The 12,882-nt window shown below is 43.9% G+C and overlaps 1 protein-coding gene across 1 annotated transcript in view; it reads right to left on the bottom strand.

The window, feature by feature from the left end:
* Positions 1 to 12,882, bottom strand: part of LOC119962198 (huntingtin-interacting protein 1-related protein-like) — a 188,486-nt gene that overhangs the window by 129,947 nt on the left and 45,657 nt on the right. The window contains exon 2 of the mRNA XM_038790161.1: positions 1,155 to 1,218. Within this exon, the coding sequence (XP_038646089.1) occupies positions 1,155 to 1,218 (64 nt within the window). The remainder of the gene's footprint in view (positions 1 to 1,154; positions 1,219 to 12,882) is intronic.

The raw sequence follows: 12,882 nt of genomic DNA, 5'->3' as shown, positions 1-12,882 counted from the left end.
ACACCGGTGGTGCCGGGTCCGGAGGTAGCGATCTTTGGAGTGTCAGAAGACACTCAGAGACGGATCTTGTTAATGTGGAGGGACTCGAAGTCCCCGAGTGAGACCTGGGTTAGTAAATGGCTGGGTTTCTCAGGCTCGAGAAAATAAAGTTTGTCTTGAGAGAGTCAATGGTCGGGTTCACCCGGAGGTGGCAGCCGTTTGTCGACATTCTCGGGGGAAATTAAAATGTCAGCAGATGCAGTATTCCAAGGGGGGCGTGGGGAGGGCCAGATTGTTGTTGTATGGTTGGGGTGTGTGAAGATTGAGATGGGGGGGAAATGTTTATTATACCATGTTGATGTCATTGTCTATGTTACTTTTATAAAAATTTTCAAATACTTTAATAAAAATATATCTTGCAAGTACTGTTGAGGAAGCATTTAGGAGCCATACAATCTAATCATTCCTTGATAATTTTCCTTTCCTTTGCAATCCCTCCCCAGCTTCACATGCATGACATTATGTGCACAGTTACAAGTGAATACAGAATTACAGATAAAACATGCAAATTTATATCAAAGCAATCATATGTGAGCAAGTAGAAAAATAGAGACAGAGTACTTTGGTATCTAAAGACAAATCCCCATGCAAGTTTGGTCACAAATTGGGAGTACAAGATACAGTTTATTGAACATTCCCTGTCACTTCAAGGAACTGTGTTCAAACCCAAGTTAGAAAGATAAGATGAAAGACTCGCTCCCTTGCCAGCTTTATGGCAGTTCCCGCCCAGTGACTAATGGCTAGTGGTCCACAGTACATCATTATTGGCACTAATCAGAATGCTAATAGGAGATGTCTGGTATGGGAAATGGAAATATCACATTGGTGCAGTGGAGAGAGGCACCAGGCATATTGCTGATGCACAATGGGAGGGAGATTCACTCCTCATCTCCTACCTATACCTGACATGCTGACATTTAGCCAAAGGGGAAAAAAAGTTTCAATTCTCAAGCTGGCATATTCCACATTTGATGACCCCAGAGGCTGACCAATGAGCAAGGTGACCATGGTAAGTCAATTGAAACTTTGCCTAGTAAAGTGATAAAATGAACTTCACCTTCAGCTATTGATTGGAATCCAGAAAGGAACTTTTTCTTTTACAATGGAAAGGATACTGCGTGCATGTTTTTCTTTGACGGGTACCTCCTGGCTGTTAATAGCTTTGCTGATGCTAGCAGCCTGAAAGAGAAAAAAAAACAACTGTCAGCCAGATTGAAATACTGGCATCAGCAACATTCAGATAGTTTGAAGCTATAAGAACTGGATGAAGGCTGCTTTTGAGAAGAAATTTGAGCTGAATTTCCTCATCTAACTCCTACACAGTCACTGTAGTGTTTGCTACCAGAGACAGCACAGATCCACCGTACGCAGCAATGACAAATGGGGGAGAGTGGGGGTAACCAGAGCTCAATCTGACCCAATCTCAAGGCCAGGGACTTCAGTGGGAATCCAAACAGTGAACAGGATAGAAATGCTTCAATTTCCTCAGCACGCATGAGCTCTGTCTAATACAAAAGTCAACCATACAGTCAGTGATTTATTTGATAGCTTTTATTTTTCAAAATCTTCCTGTCCACCACACAATTCACTATCCTGTAAAAGTATTCCTGAAAATGTGTTTGTAATGAGCACTATAGAACTGGCAGCTTATACTGTGTGCACTTACAATCCAAAAAACAAGCTGATTCCTATTTGGAGGTACAATAATGACCACTAAGTAATTCATTTCATTAATAAGAAAATAAACTAGCTTTTTTTCTTTAGTTGTAATAGAAGGTCACTATTGGCCTATTCTTCAGGATGGGTTTTACATTTCAAGCGAATCCTCCAAGATCCTGAAGATTAGATGACTTGCTCATTAAAGCCTAAAAATAAATCTGGTTCTGATCCCCGAAAAATGATTGTTTTTCAATTTATTTGACAAAATTTCACTCCCTTTCCTAAAGCCTTCTCTTTGGTCTGAGTCTGGGTCATACACAGTTTTCAGACCACAGAGAATGATCCTCTTCAGGGCATCCTACAATCATCTGGAGTCATATGGGAAGGGATTCCCACAGCTTTCCAATTCAGTTTCCTTGCCTTTTCCAGAACTGGGGAAACCTTAATGCAGGTCACATACACAGGAAGTACAAACAGTTCTCAATCACTGATCAACTCCCAAGCATAAAATGGAATGGATTCCTTCAGCCTATCTTGAAATCAGGCTGCATGGTAGGTTGTGCAAAAAAGGGAAAGGCGTTGCTGTGAAGGAGGTGTCTGGTCTATACAATATGGTCGCCTCGTACTCTGGAGCTGGATCAGCCACAAAGTTTCTGGAGAGAACTTGGAATAATTAGCAGGTTGTGAGAAAACCTGACAGTGCAGCATTAGACTGGGATGTCTGGAAAATAAATCCAGGTGGAATTGTACAAGCTGTTCCATGTAAGTCCTTCGACAGGCTGAAGGCGGATATCTGGCAATACTGTTGGTGATCAGTCAGCCAGTCTGGCCAATTGATGGGACCTGGAGAGGTAAATCTATCACTATGGGCTGGGACTCACTCACTCCCACCACATAATGCAGCAGGTAGGCTGCTAGTGTCTGCACAAGCAACGAGAGACTTATCATGATCCACTCTGATTGACTTTGTGGTTATCTATGCAGAGTCCATGTGCACACTTGGAGGTTCCTAACCCTTTGTTCTCCTAACCTCCATCCAAGCTGCCTGGATTTAAGAAAGTTGGATGCATCCAAATGCTTGGAGCATGTCTCCTCCAGATTGAGTTAACAGAAGGTCTAGAGGCAAGAATGGAGCAGGAGTTTTCAGATGGTGGGGTTTCCTGCCCTGCCGCCAAAACATTTGGCGGGCGTCAGCTGTCCCAAAGCCACTAAACACTTAGTGAAGCTTTAATTGGCTGGAGATGGGAAGGTCGCTACTCACTCAGGAACCTCAGAATGATTGGCCAGCAGCTCTCTAGTCCAAGCTGTCTATATTACTGGGCGTGGCAGCTCCTGCTTGCAGTATGCCTCGTCTCATGAGTGTAAGTACTGGGAGCCCAGGACAAAGGTAACTATGAGCAACTCATATTGGGAGATCATTGGACAAGTTGGTTGGCAATTAGTAGCTAGTGGTTTCCCTCAGGGTCAGTGTTGGGCCCACAATTGTTCACAATTTACATAGATGATTTGGAGTTGGGGACCAAGGGCAATGTGTCCAAGTTTGCAGATGACACTAAGATGAGTGGTAAAGCAAAAAGTGCAGAGGATACCGGAAGTCTGCAGAGGGATTTGGATTGGTTAAGTGGATGGGCTAGGGTCTGGCAGATGGAATACAATGTTGACAAATGTGAGGTTATCCATTTTGTTAGGAATAACAGCAAAAGGGATTATTATTTAAATGATAAAATATTAAAACATGCTGCTGTGCAGAGACCTGGGTGTACTCGTGCATGAGTCACATAAAGTTGGTTTACAGGTGCAAAAGGTGATTAAGAAGGCAAATGGAATTTTGTCCTTCATTGCTAGAGGGATGGAGTTTAAGACTAGGGAGGTTATGCTGAAATTGTATAAGGTGTTAGTGGGGCCACACCTGGAGTATTGTGTTCAGTTTTGGTCTCCTTACCTGAGAAAGGACGTACTGGTGCTGGAGGGTGTGCAGAGGAGATTCACTAGGTTAATCCCAGATCTGAAGGGGTTGGATTACGAGGAGAGGTTGAGTAGACTGGGACTGTACTCGTTGGAATTTAGAAGGAAGACGGGGGATCTTATAGAAACATATAAAATTATGAAGGGAATAGATAGGATAGATGCGGGCAGGTTGTTTCCACTGACGGGTGAAAGCAGAACTAGGGGGCATAGCCTCAAAGTGAGGGAAAGTAGATTTAGGACTGAGCTTAGGAGGAACTTCTTCACCCAAAGGGTTTCAATCTATGGAATTCCTTGCCCAGTGAAGCAGTAGAGGCTCCTTCATTAAATGTTTTTAAGATAAAGATAGATAGTTTTTTGAAGAATAAAGAGATTAAGGGTTATGGTGTTCGGGCCGGAAAGTGGAGCTGAGTCCACAAAAGATCAGCCATGATCTCATTGAATGGTGGAGCAGGCTCGAGGGGCCATATGGCCTACTCCTGCTCCTAGTTCTTATGATCTAAGTGGGGAGGCCCCAGGGTGGTGACAAAGGGGCTGGGGCTAGTGTTGGAAAGGTCATGGGGTGTGGGGGGGGGGGGGGGGGGGGGGGGGGGGGAACTAAAATGGGGCGGGGTTATGAGGGGATGTGCGGCAGGTGAAGACATTTGGGGAATTGCCTTGAGCAAGAATCTGCCTCAAAATTTGAGACCCATAGGAAGCAGAGGCTCAATAATTGGCCTCTTAAAGTTTCAACTGAGGTCAGGACAGGTGGGCCTAGGCTTCACTCACCTGCCTCCCATAAAATTTCAGATAGGTCTGGTGCTGCTGTGCAGGTAGGCAGCGGCAAGGCCTCCTAAATTTTTGAGCCCCCCCCTCCCACCCGCCAGTGAGGGCCTATTAAATTTAGCCCTAGTTCTCTCAGCAACAGAATAGGAGACTCAAAACATGCTGAGATCTGTGATGACTTCTAAGCGCACCAGACATCGAGCCAACCACAGAAAAAATCTAAAAGCAGTGACATCCTTGACATCAGAGGAATCTAAATATTAATCTCTGCCTCCTTCTCCATGCACATTACTTTCTCCAACAGCTCTAAAGAACACCGGAACATAAAAACTCCTACATTTCAGCACTATAAGAAATATGTGAAATGAAATGAAAATCGCTTATTGTCACAAGTAGGCCTTCAAATGAAGTTACTGTGAAAAGCCCCTAGTCGCCACATTCCGTGCCTATTCGGGGAGGCTGTTATGGGAATTGAACCCGCGCTGCCTGGTCTTGGTCTGCTTTACAAGCCAGCTGTTTAGCCCACTGTGTTAAACCAGCCCCTTATATGTAGCTCCATATAAATATCTGTGCAATGTTCATATTACATTAGCCTGCTGCTGACTGGACAAACACTGAGAAGCTGATCAGCAATCTTATGAGACTGGCAGTGTGGTTTTGGCTGGTTATCTGTGCAGTATCCATTCGGACATTACCACCACACCTAATTGTCTATTATGGGTACATATGGTGCAAGCTTCCTGGATCTTCCTTGAACTATAGTCAGAGAAGAAACTCTAAACAATTCTATTGAAAATTTAATATAGCTTTTTTTCTCATCACTCCCAGGAATTATTACAAGAGTTTGAAGAGGGTAGCCCAAACGTTATGGCATCTAATCGTTTTGCTTATGAAGCCTCCTCCCCCCCCCCCCCCCTTTCTTGCGGATCCTGCCGGTTGGGAAGTCCTGTAATCTAGTAGATACAGTCGCCGTTGATGAACTCAACAATTTCAGCTCTTCGTCTTTTCAAACGTTCATTAAAAAAAAAAGTGGAAAGGTTTCATAATCTAAAAGTGAGGAGCATTTGTTCTGTGGAATCTTGCATTGTGGAGACTTCAGATCAATTACTTTATTTCATTCTGTTCAGCTTGTGGCACAAAGACCATAAGACGTAGGAGCAGAAGCAGGTCATTCAGCACGTGGAGTCTGCTTCGCCATTCAATGGGATCATGACTGATCTGATATGATGACCCTCATGCACAAACACTGATTATCTGGCACTAAATCAACCACCATAAGGCATCAGGTAGATTGGCTTTTTAGAGAAGAATGAACAAGGGACATTGAGGTTCAACGGAAGGTAGACTAGTCTGAAAATGTTATATACCCCCTGAGGTATAGTACATCACAGTCAATAGGTGTATGCAGAAGATCAAGAGTGCACTGACAGGTCAGCTATTAATGCCCTACTGATACATTCAAAACCCATCAGGCATCGATACAGTGAACAAGATCAGCTGTAGGCATTGGTGTCAATGGCACTGCCTGGATACAGTCTCCAAAGGCATCCATATCTCAACACTCAATTAAGGTCAGTCACAGCTACTATCTACACGCTTCTCATTGTATACCACCAACATAATGCATGTCAACGGTGCAACCAAACATAAATTGTGATGACACTGAAGGAATGCAGAACAAAATGAAATCTGTCAGGAAAAAACAATTATCTAATAATAATCTTTTATCAGTTTCACAAGTAGGCTTACATTAACACTGCAATGAAGTTACTGTGAAAATCCCCTAGTCGACACAGTATGGCGCCTGTTCGGGTACACTTGAGGGAGAATTCAGAATGTTCAATTTATCTAACAAGCACGTCTTTCGGTACATGTGGGAGGAAACCGGAGCACCCAGAGGAAACCCACACAGACAAGGGGCAAACGTGCAGACTCCGGACAGACAGTGACCCAAACCGGGATTCGAACCCGGGTCCCTGGTGCTGTGAAGCAACAGTGCTAACCACTATGCTACTGTGCCGCCCTAAAATGCTTGCCAAAATTAATTTTTTTCAAACCTGTAATCTGCTGAACAGGTCCTCATAGTGAACTATTCTGAGCCAAAGCAAACTTGCATGTGCAAAAGGTTTGTTGTAACATTGATTGAAGTACTTTTATAAAGTGCAGATCAACTCTCAACAGCACTAAGCAGGAACTACAGCCACACAACTCCATAAATGTGTTGATGAAAAAGAAATTTGGAATCTCTAAACTTGGGAAGCAAATAGAGCAGTATACCAATGCAGCTGCTCTGATATATCATACCAATTAATTTTTATGACTGGCTGTTTTTGTGGATTACTGGAAGAGGAAGTTATAACAGGGTTAATCATTAAACATGCAAGCTATGTATCACACCATGTGACAGTAAGGAGCCACGAAATGGAGACTTTTTCAATTCCATAACAAAGATCCAGTGGTGGCTCTGCCTCATCTGGAAGCCTGCTCCGACTTTGAACCAGAACGTTAGAGGTACTTAAATTGGCCACCTGATTTTCTTTACACGATTTACTTTGTAACGTGAGGGTGGATGTTGTCCTGGAAGGTTTCCAGGTTGGATTTATCGGCCACTCTAGAGAACGCTACAGTTAGGGAGTCCCATTGGACGGTCTTGTTGGTATGGTAACATGTTGGTTTGGTTTAGTGTCACACTGCCTTACATGCGGAAAAAGTTATAATTACTCCAGTTTTGATCCCATGTTGGTCGTGGTGATGTTACAGTTGAGAGGAGCCGGTTTGCTATGGCAATCTACATTTTTACACGCACATTTGTAATCTGGAAATACAGCTTTTTTTTTCGTCTATGGGATGTAGGTATTGCTGGCAGGACCAGCATTTATTACCCATCCCTGAGGGTATTTAAGAGTCAATCATATTGTTGTGAATCTGGAATCACATGCAGGCTAGACCAGGTATGGATGACAGATTTCCTTCCCTAAAGAACATTAGTCAACCAGATGGGTTTTCTTTTTACGGCAATCGACAATGGTTTCATGGTCACCTTCAGACTTATAATTCCAATTTTAGAAAAGAATTGAATTCAAATTTCACCATCTGCCATGATGGGATTCGAATCCAGGTCCCCAGAGAAAGGCTCGGAGTCTCTGGATTACTCGTCGAGCGACAGTACAGTTAGGGAGTCCCATTGGACGGTCTTGGTTTAGTGTCACTGCCTCCCCTCCAATTTACATTCCATCACATGGTTGACTAGCTCTCACCATCTGCCATTGGTGTGTGTTGGAAGGACTTACTGGCCAATACTTACATGCGGAAAAAGTTATAATTACTCCAGTTACTAAGGGCAGCACGGTAGCATGGTGGTTAGCATAAATGCTTCACAGCTCCAGGGTCCCAGGTTCGATTCCCGGCTGGGTCACTGTCTGTGCAGAGTCTGCACGTCCTCCCCGTGTGTGCGTGGGTTTCCTCCGGGTGCTCCGGTTTCCTCCCACAGTCCAAAGATAGAACATAGAACATAGAACAGTACAGCACAGAACAGGCCCTTCGGCCCTCAATGTTGTGCCGAGCCATGATCACCCTACTCAAACCCACGTATCCACCCTATACCCGTAACCCAACAACCCCCCCCCCCTTAACCTTACTTTTATTAGGTCACTACGGGCAATTTAGCATGGCCAATCCACCTAACCGGCACATCTTTGGACTGTGGGAGGAAACCGGAGCACCCGGAGGAAACCCACGCACACAGGGGGAGGACGTGCAGACTCCACACAGACAGTGACCCAGCCGGGAATCGAACCTGGGACCCTGGAGCTGTGAAGCATTGATGCTAACCACCATGCTACCCTGCTGCCCGGGTGCGGGTTAGGTGGATTGGCCATGCTAAATTGCCCGTAGTGTCCTAAAGGTTAAGGGGGGGGAGGGTTGTTGGGTTACGGGTATAGGGTCGATATGTGGGTTTGAGTAGGGTGGTCATTGCTCGGCACAACATCGAAGGCCGAACGGCCTGTTCTGTGCTGTACTGTTCTATGTTCTATGTTCTAATACTTGAGCTGTTTGGCTGCATTATAATTGCACTTTCTTGGCCATCAAGTTCCAGGACAGGACTCTAGCCTAGAGCTTCTGGGTCCGTGGCCACAAGAGCTCCTACAGAACCCATATTATGTGAACTTCATTTATTACATCTTTAGGTAATCCACAAGTGAAAGGAAATGAGCCACCCAAATGGAACAAACCTAGATTCACACTTTATTACTTTTGCTTTATTATCCTCAAGTTTAGCGCAGATATATGTCACATGAAGCAAGGACAATTAGGGATGGGCAATAAATGTTACCTTTGCCAACTTATGCCCAAATCCGAAAAAGGAATTTTAAAAATTAAATTTGTGATAGATGATATTGCAACCAACATGTGACAATAAAATGCAGAACAAATTTCCTTACAGTTACCATTAAAGAATGGTTTGGTCACAGCTTTGAAAAGGAAAACTTGAGAGCCCCAAGGCAAAATACAAACCTATTACGTGTGAGATGTATAAAAGGGAATTAGTCACTGTAAACTGCAAGAGATTTTTTAAGGTGAATGGTAAGTGACTGGCGGTTTGACAAAGGGTAAGGGGGAAGAGAGAATTTGAGTGAATAAGTGAGAGCAAGAGTTAAAGCAGAATCACACGAAGCCTAGGCAGAGAGACCCCAATTCAGAAACTAAAAGGTAGTATGTTCATGATACTCAATACTCAGCCCACAAAGAGACTAACTACAATGCTAACACTGAATGATTTTACATATTTCTGTGCGTTAGGGAAGAAGGAAGGTATAGTTATATCATACCACTTTGAGATTTTTTGGCACTGGATTGAAAAAGATATGGAAGCCAAATAGGAGAGAGATAGCAAGCTAACAGCTTATTGTCAAATCATGCTATACAGGAAGTTCTAGCTGAACACAGCAGAAAATATTTACACTAATAAAATGTTTCTGACTTTAGACCCAAAAAGAGACAGTGCAATCATGAAGGTATAATAACAGAAAATAGAAGCATGACATTTCCGTTGTCTACCCCTTCATCTCCCGCAAGCTCCTGCCCTAGAAGATTGGTGTTCAACACCAACCTTTTGCACAAAGAGTCTGGGAGGCACCTGTTTTCCAATTAAAAAGATTTTAATCTAACAATGCACCCCAGGTTATCTTTAACAAATTAAAGTGGGGAATTAGGGGCATCAGCAATTTATAAATGACATGGTAAAAGAGGCAATCATTCGATGCCTCAAGATAGCAGCTGGAAAGAATGACGGAGGAAGGCAAGGAGTTCCAATACAGTTTTAGAAATTCTGCAAAAAAATGAGAATGGCACAGGAGGTGTTACATTTTACAAATAAAGTAGCAAGTCAAACAGAAGGCAATTTTCAGATGATTCTATAAAACTGAGATTCTCTCCTTCCCCGATGTGAAGGTAACGAGCCAACTCAAATCATTGCCAGTTGGGTCTGGTTTTAGCTGGCATTGCCACTTGCAGCTGGCAGTGGCTAATCCAGATCTTATATACTGCACTTTAAACAGAGACCCCCACCTCCCCCCCCCCCCACCCCCCTATCCAGCCAGCCTGACTAAATGCACCCAGTTAACTCTGCTTCCCTCTCCACAGATGCTGCCTGACCTGCTGAGTGTTTCCAGCATGTTTAATTTTTATTTCAACAATGAGCTATGGTACGCCCTCAACCAACAGCAGGCATATCTCTCAAAGTGTGTGTCACGTCACTTCACTATTCAATAGGACGGTACATTGTGCCAAGTTGCCATGGTGACATGTTAATAGCTGCGACACCGTGTTAATTGCTAATTAGTCTTTAATTCTTTCATAATGTTCTCTTTGCTCTATACTCATCATTTTACACTAGGTTGTATCAAGTTCTCTATTTCATCGTGGTGTTTCTATATTCAGATGAAAGTCCACTTTATAAAATTCATGTCCTTATACAATGTTTACTTTCTGCTTCTGCTGCCACTATTAGTTTAAAAAAAAAACTTTTAAAGGATTAAAACATTATGCCATCGGGAATGGAGGTACAACGTTTCAAGGTGTGTTTAAATCGGAGTTGTGCCCAATGCAAATTTCGCACTGTCAGGAGAACAGCGAGAGAGGCCTGGAAACAGGTTCTGCGCCAGGTGCCAAACAGTGCCCGAAGCTCCCGGCCTGCTGCAGCTGACGTAATCTGATTCATGCCCTTAGCATATTTAAAATCTTAATTCAAGTATGCTGGTCTGTTTGAAGCCAGGTCTCCAGGCTCCTGGTATTCTCCCACCTGCCGGCACAACATGGAGCTGGCGGGGATCACTACTGGTCTCTACCACTGGATGCCAGACATGATGATTACACCAGGGGGCTTGTGAAGGCATTGTAGTCCCTCTGGCAGGGCAGTGCCAGGTTCGCACTACCTAGGGGCGAGGCCTGAAAGGGGGGCATTTAGCGACCCCATAGCGGGGTGTTGATTGCCTGTGGGGGCCCAAGACACAGATCCATTGGGAAGGCCCTGATGTCAGCGATCCTTGGTGGGAGGGAGGTTCGGTTGATGCCAGCGAGGATGGTAGTGGGGCACTGAAGCCCCGACAGTGCCTTTACTGTCACTTCGAAAGGGCGCCCCAATCTCTGTAAAGTCAAGCTTGCTGGTGTGTTTCGGCCCTGCCCCTCTCAGTATCCCAGTGTAAAACTCGCCCGCCTCCAAAATAATTTTCAAGTGTAGGTGGACTGTGATCTGGATCGCACCCAACCATCCAATGAAAATAGCACCTTGTTTCCTACCAGAGACTACACTTGGAAATTTTTTGGGAGATTGCGCCTATGTTTTCTTTTCATTCTGAGTGAGTGGTTGTTTAAATATTACTTGTCCTCCTTCTACGCTCCAGAACACCAACCAAAGCCAATTACTGAAGGGATGACATTGTGACAAAGTCAGTGTTACAGTTCAAACTGCATGACAATCTTAAGTACACAAAATGAAACAATCTCTCTCTCTTCCCCCCCCTCCCCCCCCCCCCCCCCCCCCCCCCCCCCCCAGGGCGCACGCACACACACACACACACAGCCTTGCCTGCCAGTCATTAAAGAAGCACTCAAAAGAAATCTCATTGCTCCAGTCATGAGACCAGAGCTGGTAAAGAAACTGCATTCAGCAAGGTCACTGTGCAAGTTATACGTGTCTTCTACCTCAAGTTGCTAATACAAGGATACACGTTGCTCTTTATGCAATTTGAAATAAGGTCAAATAGCTGTCATCTGAGATGCACGTAATACATTACAAAATTCAGCAGAAAGAGATGCATTTGTATCTGTTCAACATTAAAACAAACAATAAGCTACATTCAGAGTTTAATAGCTATCTAGCACTATTTTCAAACTAGTAATAGAACTGCTTACCAGCAAATTGGAGACGTTGTTTAAAGCAACGTATTTTATTAACTGAATAGATTTTAAACTTTAAAAAATACTTGATGTTACATAAAAGTCTCTCTCACTTTCTCCCTTATGACCGTACGCTTTTATTCGTCTCTCCCATGAGATATCAGGCACAAAAGATGAGCACAAACACGTAATTAGATACATGACTATAAGAGCCTGTTCCCTTGTTCTGGAGAGAAAGCTCAAAGAAACAGCAGGCCTCATGAGTTTTCAGTTATTGTCTTTGCCTCTACCAAGAGCTGATTAAATGTCCTGTTTCATTACAAGGCTAGTCAGCTTCTCGTCTTTACAGTGTGTCAAGATTCTACGTCTGAACATTCAGCGAAAATCACTTCAGTGGGTGCAGAATTTTAAACAGTTTGCAAGAACAAACTTCTATAATGAATTTGGTGTTATTACTCAACCTAAACTATTCCAGGAGGTTTTGTGGAGCAGTGGTAGTGTTCCCACCTCTGGACCAGAAGCTCTGGGAGCAAGTCGAACTTCAGGACTTGTTGATCACTGAAGGAGCGTTTTCACAACGCAGTACAACGGGCTGATTCTCAGCTCGGAACCATTCCATCACTATTCCCAAAAGGGAAAAAGGTGTGTGTGTGAAGATACGCTTAAATAAACTATTCTTGGAGCACGTTTTAAAATTAGCGCACTCTAATATAAATGTTGCTATCGTGAAAGTGACCAATGTAACACAAGCACAACACCATTCTGAATTGGTTTTAAACAAGTGAAAGAACCTACGTACGCATCCAGTTAGAAAGTGAAACAAACCAGCTGTGAGACTCTTTGGGCAGCAGGGTAGCACACTGGTTAGCACAGTTGTTCCAGGGTCCCAGGTTTGATTCCTGGCTTGGGACACTGTCTGTGCGGAGTCTGCACCTTCTCCCCGGGTGTGCGTGGGTTTCCTCCTGGTGTTCCGGTTTCCTCCCACAGTCCAAAGATGTGCAGGTTAGGTGGATTGGCCATGATAAATTATCCTTAGTGTCAAAAAGGTGAGGTAGG

This window comes from Scyliorhinus canicula, chromosome 1 (genome assembly GCF_902713615.1).
Source record: "Scyliorhinus canicula chromosome 1, sScyCan1.1, whole genome shotgun sequence".
Taxonomy (NCBI): Eukaryota; Metazoa; Chordata; class Chondrichthyes; order Carcharhiniformes; family Scyliorhinidae; genus Scyliorhinus; species Scyliorhinus canicula.
The sequence above is the reverse complement of the archived record's forward strand: the minus strand, read 5'-3'. Positions and strand labels throughout refer to the sequence as shown.